This window comes from Schistocerca serialis, chromosome 7 (assembly GCF_023864345.2).
Source record: "Schistocerca serialis cubense isolate TAMUIC-IGC-003099 chromosome 7, iqSchSeri2.2, whole genome shotgun sequence".
In the NCBI taxonomy this organism is placed as follows: domain Eukaryota; kingdom Metazoa; phylum Arthropoda; class Insecta; order Orthoptera; family Acrididae; genus Schistocerca; species Schistocerca serialis.
Genome location: NC_064644.1, coordinates 100,518,503 through 100,541,732, shown reverse-complemented (window position 1 = coordinate 100,541,732; position 23,230 = coordinate 100,518,503). Strand labels below are relative to the sequence as shown.

Below are 23,230 nucleotides of genomic sequence, written 5' to 3'. Positions count from 1 at the left end.
TAAGCAGGTATTTAACTCTCAAGAATGGTTAGGCAGAACAGCAAACACCGAAAAATGCCACTTATCAAACAAGGAAGTAACATTTACAGGAAAGTACTTAATTAATTCATCCAACTGTCGGTGAAGTCTTACAGATAATTTGAAAGTTAAAAGGATAGCAACAGATTGGTCACCGTACAGCACAGGCTACTAGCAGTTTACGAGGCAGTGAAATACTACAGGGAAGACATCTAGGGCTGAATCCTCACACATTTCATGGATCACCATCAGTTGGTTCATGCCATCTGCAACTCAAGTGGAGCACTTCCTCCATCACTTCTGACATCTTAATTTTATTGTTCAGCTTTCAATAGATGTGTAACATGTGAATGGAGCAGTAAATGTAGTGACAGACTACATGTCCTCTATTAATGTTTCGGTACTGTCATTGATTTCAGTGACTTGGATGCAGCACAAGAACAAGACAAACAGTTATGTAGCCTCCTACAGGGCCCCTACATGAGCTTGCGGTTCCAATACATTACGATACGCTGGTTATAGTACAGTTTTGGTGTGACACATCACTAGGCTGATCATCACCCTTTGTCCATATGTCATTCATGGAAACAATCTTTGACAGCTCGCGCAATCTGTCCCAACCAGATGTTCTACCTACCACAAGATTAAATACAGAATGTTTTGTACAGCCAGGAATTACAGAGCAAAGTGCACCAGTGGTTAGCACACGGGACTCGCATTGGGGAGGACCATTGTTCAAACCAGCGTGTGGCTACCCCAATTTAGGTTTTCCATGATTCCCCTAAATCGCTTCACGCAAATGCTAGGATGGTTCCTATGAAAGGTCATGGCCAATTTCCTTCCCCATCCTTCCCTAATCAAATGGGACCGGTGACCTCACTCTTTGGTCCCGTCCCCCAAACCAAGCAAGACTAAAAGAAAATAAAAGTTAATACAATGTGGGAAAAATACTACAGATTCAGTAACATGGGGAGCTATAGGAATAAGTGTGTGTGAATACAGAAACGTAACTCCAGTGACTGATAAATGCATTGATGGTTAAACTGGGATAAAATCAAGCATTTACACATCTACCGAAAAAGTTTAGATCAATCAAAATGTCATGAATTTATGAAATGAAATGATCATGTGGCATTATTGCTTGAGACTCTACCTGTTGATGTCTGACACCCAGGTCTACTTGATGCCACTTCAGTGACTTGCATGTCCAATAAGATTATAAAGAGGTATAACACGAGGAAAACTGGACACTAAATTCGGTATGCTTATTGAAACTAATGAAAATTTAGTATATTGGGATAAATGTGGAGATATTTCATTCGTTTTATTTTATGATTTCATTCTCAAAACCAAGGATGCAATTGATGAATACTGCACTGAGGGAAGATATAAAAGTATAGCTTCTTTATAGTTTACGATAATTCCAAAACCATTACTCAGAGATAATTGTAATTTATTGAACATATTTTGAGAAGAGTTTACGAATTTAATTAATTTTTGCCATGAAGTTCTAGGTGCAGATTTACATTCTGATAAATTTAAAGAAGCGTGTTTCTGCTTTGAAATGCTTTTTTTACGTTTTTAGTTTTGATTTTTTCGTATATAAACTGTGCAGAAGAATTAAAGGGTCACTTTTTGAAACCCCATCACTTTCTCCCATTGAGATAGAAGAGTTTAAAATTTTGCTCAAAAGTGGCTACAGCATTGCTCTGTAATGGTGCAAGACTGTGGCATCCTGAGACATCATCCTTGGGCTCAGCGTCATTTCAAACAGCAAGATGTCGATAGTTATGAAAAAAGACCACAGCTAATGTGATGTGTAGGGTGGGTAATGATGTCACATTGGCACCAAATTTCACAGAAATTCTGCACAACACCACCCTGGACTTGTCACACGATGGGGAAGATCATCACCCACCCATTCCCCAACCACACTACCTACCCACAGAAGGATGCGAAATAGAAAGGCTGTAAAAACTTAAAAACTCTTTGTTGCTTAGTAACATGTACAGATTTTGTCGAATCTTTAAGAATGTCGCACCGTACTCCAAAGGGGTCAGTTCATAATGAATGGCGATGTAGCCACACAGTGTTCTTAGAAAAGGGTTCAATCGTCTGGTGTGTGTCGGCTGCGTCAAATGTTGTCAAGAACAACGTTCTGTTGCACATCGCACTGAAAACTCGTTTACGACTGCAAAATACGTGTAAATGTACACCCCAAGGGAAGGATGGTTTCATTGGTGCCCTTTATCCTACCTCCTGAGACCTTTTCATATCCATTCTGAACGGCAGCGTATCTGAAATCTTCTCCTCAGCCAGTCATAAGGAAACAGCATGGTTTCAATGCTGGGTGTCACAGTTCTGACTCCCATTGCAAAGGCATCAAGAGAATGGATGAGTTGACATTACGTGAGGAGGGGTGTGACAAACTTCCCATCATGTGACATGTCCACATGCCACTACATAGGTATCTAATAGTACCAGGAGTTTAATGTTATGATTTTAGGTCTTACAGTAGCCTGTAATTTTCTCAAAACATAGTATTAATATACTTTTTATGCTAGTTATCACTATATTCAAATGCAGCCTAATTAACTATATAACCAACAGCAATCCCGTTTTTTAAATTTTTTTAAACACTTGCAGTTTCTTCCATGATTTGTAACCAGCTGACTGTCTTTAAGTACATGTAGAAGTTTTTAAATTACAATGCGCATGATGCTGAGATTGAAGTAGGACTCGCTAAATGCTACTGGCTGGCCTGCAGGATTACACTATGTGATCAAAAGTATCTGCACACCTGGCTGAAAATGACTTACAAGTTCGTGCCGTCCTCCATTGGTAATTCTGGAATTCAATATAGTGTTGGCCTGCACTTAGCCTTGATGACAGCTTCCACTCTCGTAGGCATACGCTAAATCAGGTGCTGAAAGATTTCTTGGGGAATTGCAGCCCATTCTCGGAGTGCTGCACTGAGGAGAGGTATAGATGTCGGTCAGTGAGGCCTGGCACGAAGTCGGCGTTCCAAAACATCCCAAAGGTGTTCTGTAGGAATCAGGTCAGGACTCTGTGCAGGCCAGTCCATTACAGGGATGTTATTGGCTTGTAACCACTCCGCCACAGGCCATGCATTATGAACAGGTGTTCGATCATGTTGAAAGATGCAGTCGCATCCCCGAATCGCTCTTCTACAGTGGGAAGCAAGAAGGTGCTTAAAACATCAATGTAGGCCTGTGCTGTGATAGTTCATATTGGCTCTGAACACTATGGGACTTAACTTCTATGGTCATCAGTCCCCTATAACTTAGAACTACTTAAATTTAACTAACCTAAGGACATCACACACGTCCATGCCCGAGGCAGGATTCGAACCTGCGACTGTAGCGGTCGCGCGGTTCCAGACTGTAGCGCCTAGAACCACTCGACCACCCTGGCTGTGATAGTGCCATGCAAAACAAGAGGTGCAAGCCCTCTCCATGAAACATACGACCACACCATAACACCATCGCCTCCGCATTTTTCTGTTGGAACTACACACACTGGCAGATGACGTTCACCGGGCATTTGCCATACCCACACCCTACCATCGGATCGCCGCATTGTGTACCGTGATTCGTCACTCCACACAATGTTTTTTCACTGTCCAATTGTCCAGTGTTTACGCTTCTTACACCAAGCGAGGCGTCGTTTGGCATTTACTGGCGTGATTTGTGGCTTAGAGCAGCCGCTTGACCATGAAATCCAAGTTTCCTCACCTTCCGCTCAACTGTCATAGTACTTGCAGTGGATGCTGATGCAGTATGGAATTCCTCTGTGATGGTATGGATAGATGTCTCCCTGTTACACATTATGACCCTCTTCAACTGTCAGCAGTTCAAAAAAGGTTCAAATGGCTCTGAGCACAGTGGGACTTAACTTCTGAGGTCATCAGTCCCCTAGAACTTAGAACTACTTAAACCTAACTAACATAAGGACATCACACACATCCATGCCCGAGGCAAGATTCGAACCTGTGACCGTAGCGGTCGCGCGGTTCCAGATGTGGCGCCTAGAACTGCTCAGCCACTACGGCCAGCCACCTGTCAGTAGTCTCTGTCAGTCAACAGACAAGGTCGGTCTGTACGCTTTTGTGCTGTACATGTCCCTTCACATTTCCACTTCACTATTGCATTGGAAAAAGTGGACCTAGGATTGTATAGAATTGTAGAAATCTCGTATATAGACGTATGACACTAGTGACACCCAATCATCTGACCACTTTCGAAGCCTGTGAGCTCCGTGGAGCGCCCAATTCTGCTCGCTCACGATGTCTAATGACAACTGAGGTCGCAGATATGTTGTAACTGGCAGCAGGTGGCAGCACAATGCACCTAATATGAAAAACGTATGTTTTTTGTGGCGTCCGGATACTCTTGATATCATGTAGTGTATTACCGCTGTGAAACCAAGAATATCAAGTGTGCATCCCTATGGCAACGATTGGTGTCCTACTCTATACATCTTTGGTTGGCTGTTTGTATCGCCTGTTACACTTATCAAAATGTGCATAGTGTAACAATTCTATCAAATTCTAGTTGCTACAAATGGCTTTTCAAATTTTTAATGCACTTTTTAAATATTATAACATACAAGAATTTGTTATGAAAATCAATCTTGCATTACATTTGCCTGTACAATATGGGTTTCCTTCTGTTGTACACTAACTATTAGGTACTTTTTCACTCATTGCTTTACTCTACAGCCCACATGTGGAACAGTGGGCAGAGCTTTCCTCTTGTAACCACTAGCATCTACAAGTAGTCAAAAGTTGCTGACTGGTACGTTTTCATATGTACAGCAGCCCTGTGCACTTGCTCCACAGGTCACCAAAGGTAAATTTATATTTTATCTTGTAACTTCGTTGCTGTATGTTAGTTCGTAAGGCGACTAGCTTATACTTGGCCAGTTTTGTAAATTTTAGAGTTAGTGATCTGAAGATGGTCATGTTTGAAAGAAACTGGTTACCAGAGTAAATAAATATTTGTTGCAATCTATTGTCGTTGTTTTTATTGCTGCGACTGCCCCCTTTTTTGTGTGAATCCATGTGGGGAGAGTGCACTTATTCCCATCTTGCTAATGAATGCTAGAACGAGTTTGTTCAGTGAATAGTCAGATGAACACAGACGCGCTTGGACATTATTGTCCAGTTTGATCAAAGTTTAATTTAATGTATTTTTGTGAACTTGTGCCCATGCATGAAATGAAGTCACAATTTCTCTGCTGGCTTCATTACAGACATGTCGTTACTGGTTGTGACGGAAAATGTCGCTTTCTTCTCATTGTGTAGATGAACAAATGTCTGCTGGATTCTTATGCATCCAACCTTTCACTGTTTCTTGAATCCTGCAACATTTCTCACACCGTGCAATGCTATTCCCAAATGTAAGTGCCTAGGCAAATTAGTGCGTGTAAATTCTTTTGTATTGAAGGACAACGTAGATGAATTGTCACAAGTGGTGACAGTTTGACTGATCCCATGTCCCTTTGCTTTTTTAATAATTTATATTATTTGTATGTTTCAGTTTGGTTATTGATTACAAAATCGTTGTAATAAAAGAACAATTTAAAATAAATAAAACTGTTTTGGAATTCCAATGCCACACCAGATTCTGTCCCATTTCAGAGGGTTTGTGACCACTTACTACTAACAGTTCTTCAGGCAGAGTTTGGTTGTGAGACAAGAATATCAGTTAGCAGTAAGCCTTTTTCTCTAAGCATGTGATTTCGTCTGTAGCCTCATATTCTGACTTCATGCCTGCTACTTTGTATTATGCACTGCACACACTGTCATACAAACAGGTATTGAAGGCTGGGATCACGTGTATTTATTAAATGTGCTCCTAATTAATGTCGCTTAAGAACAGTAAGGGTGATAGTCTGTCACAGGTGTTTGAACAGAGTGAGTGTAAGTGAGTTACAGCTACTTTTCATCTGCTGACACAATTTTTGGAGATTTAACACCCCTCTTTTATTTGGTTATGCCTGACTAGAATCTTTCGAATTCTCGCTGAAATTTTCCAATAAACAGACAGATATATAGGTTGTGTAATTAATAATCTTCTTTTCAGGAGTAACAAAATTCTGATTTTGTCCACTCACAGATTTTGCTTTGACAGCTTTTAATTGTTTACTATGTGTTGAGCTTATGTGGTGTGTTGTGCATTATTGTGTATTTTTGGTCTTGTGTGTATACTTGTGGGATATTATTTGTGTTTGTAGTGACTTTTTTAAGGGATGAAAGTGTCTATCTTGTTTTTGTTAAAAAATTATATTACCCCTTTTGTAGGTCACAAGGTGATGGCTATGACTGTTACATAGAAGAGAATCGATTGGGTAGAAAGTATGAAAATAACGACTTCGAAGTCAATAAGTATATCAAATATGGAAAATGTTCAAGATGAGCTTTCAGCTGTTGACATTGAAGATACTGACATTGTTGTTGGACAAAATGTGAACTAAATGCCACAGGGTGTAAAGAGTGCTGAAAGCAGTATTCTTAATAGTGAAATTGATTAGGGTGACCGATGAGGCAAGCCAGTGCTGCCTGGTGAGATCTCCATTGAGTGTGTGTGCGGAACCAGAAATTTACTCTGTTAACATCACACCATTGGATGATCTAAGAGATGCACCAGTACAGATGGAACAAAGAACACTTGCACTGATAACGCAGAAGTTCGCTAAGGTCGACAGAGCTGAGGAACATCATGATAAAAATTTCTTGGAGATTAGGACTGCATGCCTAATGGAGACTCGAACTCGGGACTTTCCCATTTCGCAAGCAAGTGTGATACACTCATCTGAGAAGGACAAAGGTTATAAGTATGAGTCTCGGTCTGGCACACAATTTTAATCTGTGAGGAAGCTTCACATCAGTGCACTCTTCACTGAAAAATGAAAATTTCATGACATGACCAGTTTGAGTTGCAATTTTTTCTTTCAACATGATCCTATTACTTGGCATATGTTGGTATTGAAACTTACTGGCAAATTAAAACTATGTGCCAGACCGAGACTCGAACTTGGGACCTTTGCCTTTCCCAGGTAAGTGTTCTATCAACTGAGCTATCCAAGCATCACTCACGACCTGTCCTCAAAATTCTACTACATTCATTTGAAGCAAAAATTTTCCAGTAGTTTTAGCTAAATAACTGGGATCAGATGTGTTATATGCATTATGAAAAATCGATAATACAAAGTATTTGCAAATATACAAGTTGAAAGTTTTGTTTCGTTGTTTTAAGGTGGTTTAATGATATCTATGAAATTTTAAATGTAATAAATGGAACTCATTTGAAAAACAATAGATACAGTCACTACTGAGATCTACAAAGAATTAACATATGCAGAATATTTCAAAAATAGTTCTGCTTAAGGAAATGAAAAATTATGTCTGTTTACCTGTTATCCAATTAGTTACTGTTAATGATTGAGTTGAAGATATGGGTGTAGTTAACAAGAGATAACTGGAAACAAGAAGTACATGAACCTAATCCTAATCTGCTAACAACATTTAACAATAATTAATCTGAGAAACAGACTGAAAAATCTTTTGAAGATTATTTCACTAAAGAAGATTTAACACCATACAGCCTAATTCAAATCGACAACATCCATGAAAGTGTATATATTAAGCAAACAGTTCAGATCATATTTATGTCAGATCAATATGGAATTTATATTTTCACACATAAGTTAGAGTTAAAACCAGTAACTATATCTGTTAGTAACATAAATAGTGATTTGTCAATGCAAGACATTGCTGTTTCCAGTGCCAATCATTAGTTAGAAATAAAGGCTATTTTCTTACGATAATACTAGCAAATACATTCACAACACTACCAGTAGGCGATAGAAGTCATTTTTTCTACAAACAAAGAATGAGGAACTATCATTTTTATCCTGTATATACAATTCAATCTGAAATAGTAACAACTAAGAATGGAAGGCAGAAAGTTGAAGACATATGTACTATCTATAAATAACGAGTAAAATCGCTAAAAAAATTGTAAACATGGTTCAGTAGCTCTAAATGTAGAAGAAGAAATTGCAAATTAATTACATAAATCAATGTGAAAAAAGTTACTGAAGTATACGGGGCTTCATTTACCTTACAGAAGGAATACTATGTTCAAATATCTAAAGCTAAAATATAGGTAACGACATTCTGTGACACAGAGCAAGTATGAAACTAAGTTGTTCCAGAAGATACGCTATAAGAGCAAGCATCATCACACGGAAATTGTAAACATGGTTCAGTAGCTCTAAATGTAGAAGAAGAAATTGCAAATTAATTACATAAATCAATGAGAAAAAAGTTACTGAAGTATACGGGGCTTCATTTACCTTACAGAAGGAATACTATGTTCAAATATCTAAAGCTAAAATATAGGTAACGACATTCTGTGACACAGAGCAAGTATGAAACTAAGTTGTTCCAGAAGATACGCTATAAGAGCAAGCATCATCACACGGATTCGATTCCATTCACTTGTTCTTTTAACGGTTCCACCCCTTGCTCTATCGTGTGGGCCAACCACAGGGCTCTCTGGGGCAAAGATCCATCCCCCCATTTCCGGCCTCACCGTAGCTGCCGATGTTATCGTGGACCCTACTGCTATCTCCGACACCTTGGGCCGCCATTTTGCGAAAGTTTCGAGCTCATCTTACTATCACCCTGCCTTTCTCCATTGGAAACGAGGGGAGGAGGCTCGTGTGATACCCTTCTCTTCTCTAAATCGTGAGTGCTGCAATGCCGTCTTTACTACGAGGGAACTAGATCACACTGCCAGTTAATCTTGAGCCTCCACCCCAGGGCCGAACGCCATTTCCCTTATGGGCAAGCTACAGAGGCCCAATTTAGCTTATCAAATTACGCTAATATTGATCTTGAAGCAATACTGCTCATATTTGAATAAATTCCAGGTGCTGTGCACGACCGATTCAAGGAAAAACTTGGCAAAATACGAGAATTAAGATCTATAAATTTATGGTCATCCCACTCCTTTCGTATGGTAAGGAATGCTGGGTGCCAACTAAAAAACATTAAGTCGAATACAGAGCACGAATATGAAATTCATAAGAGGAACAACATGTTACATACCAGAAATGAAACAATAAGGCCATAACTAGAAATGTATACAGTCTGTGAAGAAATAAAACAAATACTTCAATTACTGATATGACCACATATAAAGGTTTAGAAATAAAGAATGTTTCTCACTGCACATCACACAATGTAACATTCAAAACATTCAACAGTATGTTTCACACAGCGAAATTCTCACACAGCACCAACGGAATGTAACACAATAGAATGTAAATGTCAAGCATTTTCTGCTAGAGAGTTTTGATCTTAATGCTGGTGGGATAAATGTGATGTCATATGCTGACATTCGATGTTAACCTGTCCTGCCTATACTCATTAATTTTATAGTAGTTTATCTTGTGCTTTGTTATATTCTTAATCTTTTATTATTATTATTATGTTTCCTGCCTCAGACGTTATGTCTGGTTAAAAATGGAAAGTGACGCAGACCTTGATCAAGCGTGACTTCCTTTTAACTGTATGGTACATGTTACATTGCATTTAGGAACTTTCGGGTAATTGAACATGTATCAATAATTACAGATTTCTGTTGTTGTATATATACGTTTGGATGTAGCTGTATTGCGTTGAGGTACTGGTGGATATTGTGTGGTATGACTCCTGTAGTTGACAGTATAATTGGTATGATGTCAACTTATTCCTGATGCCACAAGTCCTTGACTTCCTCAGCCAGTTGGATGTATTTTTCAATTTTTTCTCCTGTTTTCTTCTGTATATTTGTTGTATTGTGTATGGATATTTCGATTAGTTATGTTAATTTCTTCTTTTTATTGGTGAATATGATGTCAGGTTTGTTATGTGGTGTTGTTTTATCTGTTACAATGGTTCTGTTCCAGTATAATTTGTATTCATCATTCTCCAGTACATTTTGTGGTGCATACTTGTATGTGTTGTTTTATTAGTTTATGTTGTATGGCAAGTTGTTGATGTATTATTTTTGCTACATTGTCATGTCTTCTGGTGTATTCTGTATTTGCTAGTATTGTACATCCGCTTGCGATGTTATCTACTGTTTCTATTTGTTGTTTGCAAAGTCTGCATTTATCTGTTGTAGTATTGGGATCTTTAATAATATGCTCGCTGTAATATCTTATGTTTATTGTCTGATCCTGTATTGCAATCATGAGTCCTTCTGTCTCACTGTATATATTGCCTTTTCTTAGCCATGTGTTGGATGCGTCTTGATCGATGTGTGGCTGTGTTAGATGATACGGGTGCTTGCCATGTAGTGTTTTCTTTTTCCAATTTACTTTCTTCGTATCTGTTGATGTTATGTGATCTAAAGGGTTGTAGAAGTGGTTATGAAATTGCAATGGTGTAGCCGATGTATTTATATGAGTGATTGCTTTGTGTATTTTGCTAGTTTCTGCTCGTTCCAGAAAGAATTTTCTTAAATTGTCTACCTGTCCATAATATAGGTTTTTTTATGTCGATAAATCCCCTTCCTCCTTCCTTTCTGCTTAATGCAGATCTTTCTATTGCTGAACGTATGTGATGTATTCTATATTTGTGGCATTGTGATCGTGTAAGTGTATCGATTGCTTCTAGGTCTGTGTTACTCCATTTCACTACTCCAAATGAGTAGGTCAATATTGGTATAGCATAGGTATTTATAGCTTTTGTTTTGTTTCTTGCTGTCAATTTCGTTTTCAGTATTTTTGTTAGTCTTTGTCTATATTTTTCTTTTAGTCCTTCTTTAATATTTGTATTATCTATTCCTATTTTTTGTCTGTATCCTAGATATTTATAGGCATCTGTTTTTTCCATCGCTTCTATGCAGTCACTGTCGTTATCCAATATGCAATCTTCTTGTTTAGTGTGTTTTCCCTTGACTATGCTATTTTTCTTACATTTGTCTGTTCCAAAAACCATATTTATATCATTGCTGAATACTTCTGTTATCTATAACAATTGGTTGAGTTCATGATTTGTTGCTGCCAGTAGTTTTAGACCATCCATGTATAGCAAATGTGTGATTTTGTGTGGGTATGTTCCAGTAATATTGTAGCCATAACTTGTGTTGTTTAGCATATTGGATAGTGGGTTCAGAGTAAGGCAGAACCAGAAAGGACTTGATTAGTCTCCTTGGTATATTCCACCCTTAATCTGTATTGGCTGCGATGTGATATTATTTGAATTTGTTTGGATATTAAGTGTGGTTTTCCAATTTTTCATTACTATGTTTACGAACTGTCTCAATTTTGGATCTACTTTGTATATTTCCAATATTTGTAGTAACCATGAGTGGGAAACACTATCAAAAGCTTTTCGGTAATCAATGTATGTGTAGTGTAGCGACCTTTGTTTAGTTTTAGCTTGATATGTCACCTGTGCATCTATTATCAGTTGCTCTTTACATCTTTGTGCTCCTTTGCAACAGCCTTTTTGTTCTTCATTTATAATTGTGTTCTGTGTTGTATGTGTCATTAGTTTCTGTGTAATGACTGAAGTTAATATTTTGTATATAGTTAGTAGGCATGTTATGGGGCGCTATTTAGCTGGGTTTGCTGTGTCTGCTTGATCTTTAGGTTTCAGATAAGTTATTCCATGTGTAAGTGTATCAGGGGATGTGTATGGGTCTGCAATGTAACTGTTAAATAATTTAGTTAGATGTGAATGTGTTGAGGTGAACTTCTTTAGCCAGAAATTTGCTATTTTATCTTTTCCAGGGGCTTTCCAATTGTGCGTAGAATTAATTGCTTGGGTGACTTCAAGTTGCAAAATTATCACTTCAGGCATTTGTGGTATCATCTTGTATGTGTCTGTTTCTCCTTGTATCCACTATGCATGCCTGTTATGTTGTACTGGGTTTGACCATATGTTGCTCCAGAAGTGTTCCATGTCTGTTATGTTTGGTGGGTTGTCTATTTTAATTTGTGTGTTATCTATTGTCTGATAAAATTTCTTTTGGTTTGTATTGAATGTTTGGTTTTGTTTCCTTCCTTTTTTTGTATCTTCTAAGTCGTTTGGCCAATGCTTGTAATTTCTGCTTCTTTTCATCTAATTGCTCTATCGCTTCTTGTTGTGAGATTTTACCTAACCTTTTTCGTTTTTTGTCTGATGTTTCATTTCTTATAAATTGTGTTAGCTATCCGATGTCTTTTCTCAGTTTTTCTATTCTGACCTGTAGCCTGTGTTGCCATGCTGGTTTTGTGGGTTTCTTCTGTGTGTTGGTTGTTTCTGATCTCTGCCTAGTGTGTATATTTAGTGTAGCGAGTGCTCCTATATAAACCAGTAGTTGTAACTCTTCCATAGTTGTATTTTAATTTATTTTGTTGTGTATAATTGTGTTGATAGTTGTTATTGTAGTTTCAACTTGTGGGTTATTTGGTGGTCTATGCAAGAATGGTCTAATGTCTGTATTTGTGTCTTTGTATTCTATATATGTTAGCTGAAATTTTTCTTCTACATCTAACATGTGTGTCACTTCGTGTTCTATTTGTGCTTGTTCTGGTGGCTGTCTTAAGATTTCGTTTTCCTCTGTTTGTTTAAATGATGCGTGGTGTTCTTTGTTTGTTTGCTCTGGGATGTTTGAGTCCATTACTGTATTTTCTTCTTCTTCTGATTGCACATTATTTTGTTCCAGTATTTGTTGTACTTGTTGTTTGATGTTTTCTAATTCTGACTGGGGTATCCTGTTTTTTTTATTATTACAAGGATCTGATCAGGTAGTCGTTGTTCTGTTAAAAATTTTAATTCTGGGTCTCTGGTAATAAATTTATTGTATACTTGTGATCTGTATCCAGTTGTGTTGGTTCCTAAGTTTGTTGCTTGGTAATAACAGAACATGAGGTGTCGGTTAACTACATCTGACCATCTCATCCTCTGTGTTTGTTTTCCTTCTAGAGTGGTTGCATATCCTGCAAAACACCTCTACTTGGATTTAAATCGTTTTCCGTGTGGCTAGCAGTGTCGTTACCATTGTGGACGGGCATAGGGTTCAGGCGTAGTCCCAGACCATGACAGCGCTTGTCCGAGGCTTCATTAGTTCTGTCCTGAACCACTGAACCAACTAATCACACTAAAAGGGGGGTTAGCCCTATTAGTGGTTTGTTCTTTTCGTCGCCTTTTACGACTGGCAGAACATACCGAAGGCCTATTCTTGTCCTGGGCCTCCACACGGTTTATAATTATTATTACATTCCTAAAGGTCCTATTATTATTATTATTATTATTATCTTCACTTTCTCAGACGTTAAGTCCGGTTGAAAATGGAGTGACGCGGACCTTGATCAAGCGTCACTTCCTTTTAACTGTACGGTATGTGTTATATTGCATTTAGGAACTTCCGGGTAATTGAACATGTATCAATAATTACGGATTTCTGTAGTTGTATATATATGTTTGGATGTAGCTGTATTGCATTGATGTACTGGTGGATATTGTGTGGTATGACTCCTGTAGTTGATAGTATAATTGGTATGATGTCAACTTTATCCTGATGCCACATGTCTTTGACTTCCTCAGCCAGTTGGATGCATTTTTCAATTTTTTCTCCTGTTTTCTTTTGTATATTTGTTGTATTGGGTATGGATATTTCGATTAGTTGTGTTAATTTCTTCTTTTTATTGGTGAGTATGATGTCAGGTTTGTTATGTGGCGTTTTTTTACCTGTTATAATGGTTCTGTTCCAGTATAATTTGTATTCATCATTCTCCAGTATATTTTGTGGTGTATACTTGTATGTAGGAACGTGTTGTTTTAAAAGTTTATGTTGTAAGGCAAGCTGTTGATGTATTATTTTTGCGACATTGTCATGTCTTCTGGGGTATTCTGTATTTGCTAGTATTGTACATCCGCTTGTGACGTGATCTACTGTTTCTATTTGTTGTTTACAAAGTCTGCATTTATCCGTTGTGGTATTGGGATCTTTAATAATATGCTTGCTGTAATACCTGGTGTTTATTGTTTGATCCTGTATTGCAATCATGAATCCTTCTGTCTCACTGTATATATTGCCTTTTCTTAGCCATGTGTTGGATGCGTCTTGATCGATGTGTGGCTGTGTTAGATGATACGGGTGCTTGCCATGTAGTGTTTTCTTTTTCCAATTTACTTTCTTCGTATTGTTGATGTTATGTGATCTAAAGGGTTGTAGAAGTGGTTATGAAATTGCAGTGGTGTAGCCGATGTATTTATATGAGTGATTGCCTTGTGTATTTTGCTTGTTTCTGCTCGTTCTAGAAAGAATTTTCTTAAATTGTCTACCTGTCCATAATGTAGGTTTTTTATGTCGATAAATCCCCTTCCTCCTTCCTTTCTGCTTAATGTGAATCTTTCTGTTGCTGAATGTATGTGATGTATTCTATATTTGTGGCATTGTGATCGTGTAAGTGTATTGAGTGCTTCTAGGTCTGTGTTACTCCATTTCACTACTCCAAATGAGTAGGTCAATATTGGTATGGCATAAGTATTTATAGCTTTTGTCTTGTTTCTTGCTGTCAATTCTGTTTTCAGTATTTTTGTTAGTCTTTGTCTATATGTTTCTTTTAGTTCTTCTTTAATATTTGTATTATCTATTCCTATTTTTTGTCTGTATCCTAGATATTTATAGGCATCCGTTTTTTCCATTGCTTCTATGCAGTCGCTGTGGTTATCCAATATGTAATCTTCTTGTTTAGTGTGTTTTCCCTTGACTATGCTATTTTTCTTACATTTGTCTGTTCCAAAAGCCATACTTATATCATTGCTGAATACTTCTGTTATCTTTAGTAATTGGTTGAGTTGTTGATTTGTTGCTGCCAGTAGTTTTAGATCATCCATGTATAGCAAATGTGTGATTTTGTGTGGGTATGTTCCAGTAATATTGTATCCATAATTTGTATTATTTAGCATGTTGGATAGTGGGTTCAGAGCAAGGCAGAACCAGAAAGGACTTAATGAGTCTCCTTGGTATATTCCACGCTTAATCTGTATTGGCTGTGATGTGATATTATTTGAATTTGTTTGGATATTAAGTGTGGTTTTCCAATTTTTCATTACTATGTTTAGGAACTGTATCAATTTACGATCTACTTTGTATATTTCCAATATTTGTAGTAACCATGAGTGGGGTACACTATCAAAAGCTTTTTGGTAATCAATGTATGCATAGTGTAGCGACCTTTGTTTAGTTTTAGCTTGATATGTCACCTCTGTATCTATTATCAGTTGCTCTTTACATCCTCGTGCTCCTTTGCAACAGCCTTTTTGTTCTTCATTTACAATTTTGTTCTGTGTTGTATGTGCCATTAATTTCTGTTTAATGACTGAAGTTAATATTTTGTATATTGTTGGTAGGCATGTTATGGGGCGATATTTAGCTGGGTTCGCTGTGTCTGCTTGATCTTTAGTTTTCAGATATGTTATTCCATGTGTAAATGTATCAGGGAATGTGTATGGGTCTGCAATGTAACTGTTAAATAATTTAGTTAGATGTGAATGTGTTGAGGTGAACTTCTTTAACCACAAATTTGCTATTTTATCATTTCCAGGCGCTTTCCAATTGTGAGTAGAATTAATTGCTTCGGTGACTTCATGTTGCAAAATTATCACTTCAGGCATTTGTGGTATCATCTTGTATGTGTCTGTTTCTGCTTCTATCCATCGTGCATGCCTGTTATGTTGTACCGGGTTTGACTATATGTTGCTCCAGAAGTGTTCCATGTCTGTTATGTTTGGTGGATTGTCTATTTTAATGTGTGTGTTATCTATTGTCTGGTAAAATTTCTTTTGGTTTGTATTGAATGTTTGGTTTTGTTTCCTTCTATTTTCACTTTTTTTTGTATCTTCTGAGTCGTTTGGCTAATGCTTGTAATTTCGGCTTCTTTTCGTCTAATTGCTCTGTCGCTTCTTGTTGTGAGATTTTACCTAACCTTTTTCGTTTTTTTTCCGAGATTTCATTTCTTATAAATTGTGTTAGCTGTCCGATGTCTTTTCTCAGTTTTTCTACTTTGATCTGTAGCCTGTGTTGCCATGCTGGTTTTGTGGGTTTCTTCTGTGTGTTGGTTGGTTCTGATCTCTGCCTAGTGTGTATATTTAGTGTAGTGAGTGCTCCTATATAAACCAGTAGTTGTAACTCTTCCATAGTTGTGTTTTCATTTATTTTGTTGTGTATGATTGTGTTGATAGTTTTTATTGTAGTTTCAACTTGTGGGTTATTTGGTGGTCTATGCAAGAATGGTCTAATGTCTGTATTTGTGTCTTTGTATTCTATATATATTAGCTGAAATTTTTCTTCTATATCTAACATCTGTGTCACTTCGTGTTCTATTTGTGCTTGTTCTGGTGGCTGTCTTAAGATTTCGTTTTCCTCTGATTGTTTAATTTGTGCGTGGTGTTCTTTGTTTGTTTGCTCTGGGATGTTTGAGTCCATTACTGTATTTTCTTCTTCTTCTGATTGCACATTATTTTGTTCCAGTATTTGTTGTACTTGTTGTTTGATGTTTTCTAATTCTGACTGGGGTATCCTGTTATTTCTGATTACTACACGGATCTGATCAGCTAGTCGTTGTTCTGTTAAAAATTTTAATTCTGGGTATCTGGTAATAAATGTTGTGTATACTTGTGATCTGTATCCAGTTGTGTTGGTTCCTAGGTTTGTTGCTTGGTAATAACAGAACATGAGGTGTCGATTAACTTCATCTGACCATCTCATCCTCTGTCTTTGTTTTCCTTCTAGGGTGGTTGCAGGAAGCATATCCTGCAAAACACCTCTATTTGGATTTAAATCATTTTCCAGTTGGCTAGCAGTGTCGTTACCATTGTGGGCGGGCATAGGGTTCAAGCGTCGTCCCCGACCATGACGGCGCTTGTCCGAGGCTTCTTTAGTTCTGTCCTGAACCAACTAATCACACTAAAAGGGGGGTTAGCCCTATTAGTGGTTTGTTCTTTTCGTCGCCTTTTACGACTGGCAGAACATACCGGAGGCCTATTCTTTTCCCGGGCCTCCACGGGTATTATTATTATTATTATTATTATTATTATTATTAAATTCCTAAAGATCCTATTGGACGATGCAGTGCGTTTTGGTTTGGTATCCTGATCTCCCAAACAGCTCTTGTTCTCTTTCTTTATTTAAAAGAACTTGTTCTCTGACTGCATTGTCTGTCAGCACACCTTTTGAACAAATAGTTTCTTGTCTACTACCTTTACTGCTTGATCTGACCTCTCTCTAAGTCCTTTTTAACTTGTTGGATCCATGGTATATTCTTTAATGTTGCTTTAAAAGTTTGTGTGTTAGTTTCATTGTTGGATTGTTTGAATATGTCTTTGTCTTCTAATGCCAGCTGCCAAATTTTATAATTTCTCTACTACTTTTCGGGTTTTCAGTGTGTATCTATACTCAGTATTTTCTGGGTCCAGAATATTCTTTTTTTTTCTTCCTCAAAATGTTTTCCAGATCCCCTTTTCTGTCGAGAAATACAATTTCACCCATATAGACAGCTCGAGGTTTGATTACAGTGTTCTCACAGAGCTGATGAAAAATCTGACCAGGCAGACTCTTGAAGATAGATGCAGACTGTCCCAACAAAGTCTACTATCAAAGTGTCAAGAACCAGCTCTGCATGATGACTCTAGGAATATGCCGTACTACAAGCCCTTACATATCGTGAGGATAGCATTACATAAATAACAGCTCTTACAGAGGAATTTAAACCTTCTTCCGACACACCACACGTGAAATGAAAGGGAGAAAACTCTTATAAATGATACAGTGAGACTTAGCCTCTGCAATGCACTTCACAGTAGTTTGCAGAGTATAGATGTAGATGTACATTTGAATGTGTGGAAATGTACTTATTCATGTAGAATTCACGGATTCTCCCATATGATTTGTTGAGTTTCCGTAATCAAACTCTTCGTGCTTTCTTTTCAAACCCCATTGGTTCTGTTATTTCAACGATATACTTTAAACGTTGGGCCCTCTTGATTTGCCTCTATTTTGTATTTAATTTCATTAATTGTTCTGTTTTCTAATACATTCGGAAGCTACCAGGAGGTCTTAGTTATTTTTACTTACTGAATTCCTCCACAAAAGATCTTTCGCTGTGAATTGTGCTTTGACCGTTAATAAAGTCTACCAGTATTCCTGGTTACTTTATTAATAAACGTTACCTCAGAATTCTAATGTTTTGCATGGTAGATGGCATATTCTATTCTGTTCCGGTTCATGATGCTTTGTTATGTCCAGTATCACTCGGTCTTTCGATTAAAAACGATATGGGGGGATGGACATGGGAAATCCTAAGCAGTCATGAAAAGAACTTTTGAACAGGGAAAAAGCTAAAGGTCTATTCACATTGGATGTTATTTCACAGCAGTATGGAAAATTAATAGAAAATGCATTTTGAATTTTACTTTGGCCATTAATAGACTTTACTATCATTGCTAAATCTTTATTTCGGTTACTCTATTCCGATATTTTGTATCCCAAATGGTATACTGGCAGTGATCTCCATATAGAGGTCACTGTATACTGGTCTAAGTGAAGTGACGTTGTGTGGATGTTCGGTCTACCGCTATGGTGAATGTCGCGTTCCCTTTTGTTCCTTTTTACGTTAAGTGTGAATCGACGTTTAAAAGCCTAATTCCTAAAACGAAAAAGAAGATCATTTCTGTCCAGTGTACCACACTACACACATCAGCATAATAGAAGTTGTCGATAACTTTCTGCTATCTGTTCAATAATATTTTACTGGACTCGGTGATAGAAGGAATTTCATACATACACAGATCAGGGTAATTCTCAGCGTGAAATAATGTCTAACTCTTCACTTTTTTGTAAAACTTCTCTCAAAATACACAATACCCGTAACTCTTTCAGCACCAATAAATAAATAAATTTATCGTTGTCACATTTTGAGATACAAAAGGTCGACCGTTCAGAATCGATCAATTGATCGACCTTGTGTCGTTGCAAAGCATATCAGAAGGAAGAGCAAACTATACTTATGCGATACATGACCTCAGTTTGTCGTAGAATCGTTTCCGCGCTGTGTTTGGATTTGAGCGCTAGCTTTATTAACCTGCAATTTTTCAACATAGAAGAACAAACGCTTGTAAAAAAATAGTTTGTAACTGTTTTTCATCCCTTACTTCGTATCTTTTAGATTTTTCTCTACTAAGTTCGCGAAGCGCCAAAACTTCAAATCTCTCGGCGGTGTTGCACTACAAGTAAAGAAAAGGACGCTGCTCCCAGAATTCCTATCAGTCGCAGTCGAGATCGTGTAGGAATATGGCGGAGGAGTTCAAACTGGGAGACTTAGTGTGGTGAGCGAAAATTGTTCGAACATAGTGATATTAGGAATGATTTAGTGTTTAAAATTGAAATATGTGCTGTGTTTATAACGTGGAATCTTATTCCAGGGCAAAAATGAAGGGGTTTTCTCCATGGCCTGGACGGGTGAGTGTTTTTGTTTACGCTTACGCTAGTGAGAAACCGTTAGGGCGTAAGCCTTCGGCTGATGTGCCCTGCGAACTTTTTAGGCATTTAGCAGTTAGCGAAAACCCGTGGAAAATAATTTGTTGGTGCGCCGCAAGATAAGTCAGCCTCTTAATCAGAGAGCACCCTCTTCCAAGTTACTGGATGCCACATTCGCTGCTGATCAAGCTTTATGTGTTGCTGCTTGTTTACATTTTTAACCGAGGAATTGTGCTGCTATCAGAAGAATGTGCCAGATACTTTAAACTGCAAGCTGTAAAGTGATTGTAAGCTGGGTACAAAGTATTGGCGAGACGCATAATGTCCGTGTTTTTGTTATGTTTACATTCACGTACAATGTTTTCGGCGGTTCGACTTACGACAGATCTTGGATTCCTCCACTAGAACATCAATAATGGCATCAAATGATTTGTTTCCGTATAACCGATTGACCCTCACCTCTCCGAGTATAACTGGTATTTTTTTCCTAGATGTAGACTAGAATGGCAAGTTTTTATATTGTTTCTCCTGGGGAAAAGTCAACTCATTGGTTGTCTTCTTGTGTGCAGGAAGGAGTATGCGCCGATTTTTACAATAAATGTAAGCTATGATGTGAATTGAAATATGCTTGATCCGTCAGAAGTGTCTTTGCTGTTTGCTGATAGTTCCTACTTCAAATACATGAAATATATTCTATTTTTGGCCTTTATATAAAATGAGTGTGTGAAGTAAACAATTTAAATTTAAAGATCGGTGGGATGATTTCATTCTTATGTAATTCTACTTTGAATTATGCATGACAGAGATGATCAACCTCTGTAACAGGCTAATTGCATTTCCTAATGGCAGGTGCTAGTTGCACTTAACATAAACTACTTTGTCGTAGAAATGGAATTCCCTTGGTTTTGAATTACCATCAACATGCAATTGCATAGGTGCTGACCTTTCTTTTGTGTCCTCTTAGTAAGTGGTATTATTTCTTCATGGCAGTAATGTGTACTACAATTTACTGTCTCACATTACCATCATCATTTGTGAATAATTATAATCATAGTGTGAATGATGTGGTGTGCTGCTGTTCAGTAGTCACTGAGTTGATTTCATAACTGTATATCAGCACTTGCACACCATTGTTTACAAATAAATAAATATATGAAGGTAACACCAGATATTGACGCAAACACAATCCTAGCTTGCTTGGTAATTCTGATGGTAGGCTACTTGTTGTCATGCTGCTCTTTTAAGTTCTGACCATTCGCACTGCAAAGAACTGTGGATTTTCTATTCATTGAGTGGTTATGGCGTAATAGAGAAACTTGTGTGCAAGATGAAGGGTACCCCATTGATTATTTGGTTTCGGTAGAGCTTTGTATTGCTCCCTACACACACACTCTCGGGGGGGGGGGGGGTGGCAAAATGATTCAGTTGTGTATGTGTGTTATTATTGGAACATTGTCTTTAAATAATTTTTTAGTCCTCGTTTTTGTCTACAATATACCCCCCCCCCTTTTTTTTATTTTTTTATTTTATTTTAAAAAGGTATTACCTCAGAAATATGATAGGGGGTTGTTTTTGGTTAAAGTATACTTTCTGAAAGACTACTGGTGTACAACAACGTTTTCCTCATTTTTTAATCCTGTTTCTTCAGCGTAATAGAAATAAAAAGTCTAGAGTGAGTTGTTGTTCAAATTAATCTTGTGTCACATAATGTTTTGCCCATTGTCTCAGAATTTCCTAAGATATGGTGGAGTAATTTCTAGTTTGCTAGCTCTTTGCATGTATTACATAAAATAGATTTGATTAATCTCATCTTAAAACAAGTGTTGTGCACAATTGTCTAGAAAGGTGAAGTTGATCAATCTCACTCCAATGATTTACATTCCATAGGCATCGCTACAGATCAGTCTGTTGCCTCATCCTACATTGTGCAAGATGAAATAGATACAAGAGAAGTGTCAGTTTTCTCTTTTTTTGTTTGCACACACGACACACGATAATTATGTTACAGAACGAAGCTGACATCTGGTATCGATAGATTCATGTGTCCTGTTGTTTATTTTTGACAGCATGTACTTAGATGTAATGGCGTGTATATTCTAAGGCTAGCTGGGTCGACAGAAGTGTCCAACCCCACGCGTCGGCTTTGACCCATGACGTAAGGGTGTTGTGTGTGACGTCATGACGGCGCGGAGTTTGGTTTGTGAGTGTGGCGTGTTGTGGTTTGTTGTGCTCTCTGGTGGTATGTTCAGGGTTTTAGTTTGTGTGGTGTAATGGGCTCTGTTTGCTTTTGCTCATTATCCAGAATTGTTTGAGTGTCGGCTGTGTTTGTTGTGGAATTCGTTTCAGTGAATTAACAATTTTGTGTGAAGGTTAATTTAGCGTTGTTCGCTGTACATTGTGTGGTAATTTTAGTAAAATTAATCGGTTGTTGTTTTTGTTCAGGAATGGATATGATGGATAAAATTAACAGTGCGCCGGTCAAGGGAAGTGTTCGATCCCAATGTGCGGCTGTGTATGTGGATATTGGTATCGGGAGATCTTTTTGAGCTATATAGGCCAAGGGAAGTGTTTGATCCTAATTTATGGGATCGAGAGCTGCTGTTGAGCTATATAGGTCAAGGGAAGTGTCTGATTCCAGATGATATTGTGTTTAGTGGTATTTGGGGAGTTTTGTGACGTCGGTTTTTTCATCGTTTTGTGTGATTTTGTATGGGGGTGGGTGTCTAAATTTGTTTATATTTAGTTTGCCCCCACCTAAAAACACCCCATTTCCCGCACTTGTCCCGTTAGTGTCATTAGGCTTTTTGTGGAAAGTGTCTGTATGTTTGTTTTTTGGTGTATTTTCGTCCTCATAATGTGTACGCACCGACTTATATGCGCCATATTGGAATCGTGGTTTATGGTCGTTTCCGCCATATTTGGGACGTTATGGGTCAAAGCAGACGGGCGGGATCGGACGCTTCCGTATTTCTGGCTAGCTAATACAAGTATATACCTTTCCCTGGAGAGCACGACAACATAAGATAAAATGCCAATCTCTCTTCTGTGCTGATGAATATAATGATTATACCACACAATATAATTTTGTCATATTTCTAGATTCTCTTCTGGAGCAGTCCATACTTTGAAAATAAAAGTATTTCTGATAAATAACATTAGTGTGTATGCCGAGCAAACGTGATATTGACATTCCCCCTCCCCCTCACAGTTCCAAAATCTAGGTTGAGGTGGTATATAATTCACTTGAGTTTTCAAAGCCAACGAATGTGGATGTGTAATGTAGGTTGTGGTATTGATTTGTAGTGTAGACTTATTTCTATATTCACTCCATACTGAATACACTTTTTGTTGTAAAACTTAAACTAAAAGGTAAATTCAGGAAATCTATATTGGATAACGGACAAGTCTCCAATGAATGATTTGATGCATATTATGTAGGTCTACATATATTGTACTTAAACTATTAAAATTAATTTATGATCCCAATTAGTGAGTAACTTTTCCGCCTACATCAGTGGGCCTGTTTTCTTATGGGGGAATAGTACATATGCTTGTAGGTAACCAGGTGTGTGCATGCACGTACCAGTTACAAAGCCAGTGAAAGTTAGTCTGCTTTAATGGTTATGTTAACAGGTATGTGTGATGTAGCTTAAGGTCAAGGTCAT

General features: G+C 37.6%; 1 protein-coding gene across 1 annotated transcript in view; it reads left to right on the top strand.

Moving 5' to 3' along the window:
• The first annotated feature begins 19,120 nt into the window (after positions 1 to 19,120).
• The window catches only part of LOC126412798 (putative oxidoreductase GLYR1 homolog), a 262,238-nt gene continuing 258,128 nt past the window's right edge, over positions 19,121 to 23,230 (top strand). The window contains exons 1-2 of the mRNA XM_050082577.1: positions 19,121 to 19,414; positions 19,511 to 19,547. Coding sequence (XP_049938534.1) covers positions 19,380 to 19,414; positions 19,511 to 19,547 — 72 coding nt within the window. The 5' untranslated portion in view covers positions 19,121 to 19,379. The remainder of the gene's footprint in view (positions 19,415 to 19,510; positions 19,548 to 23,230) is intronic.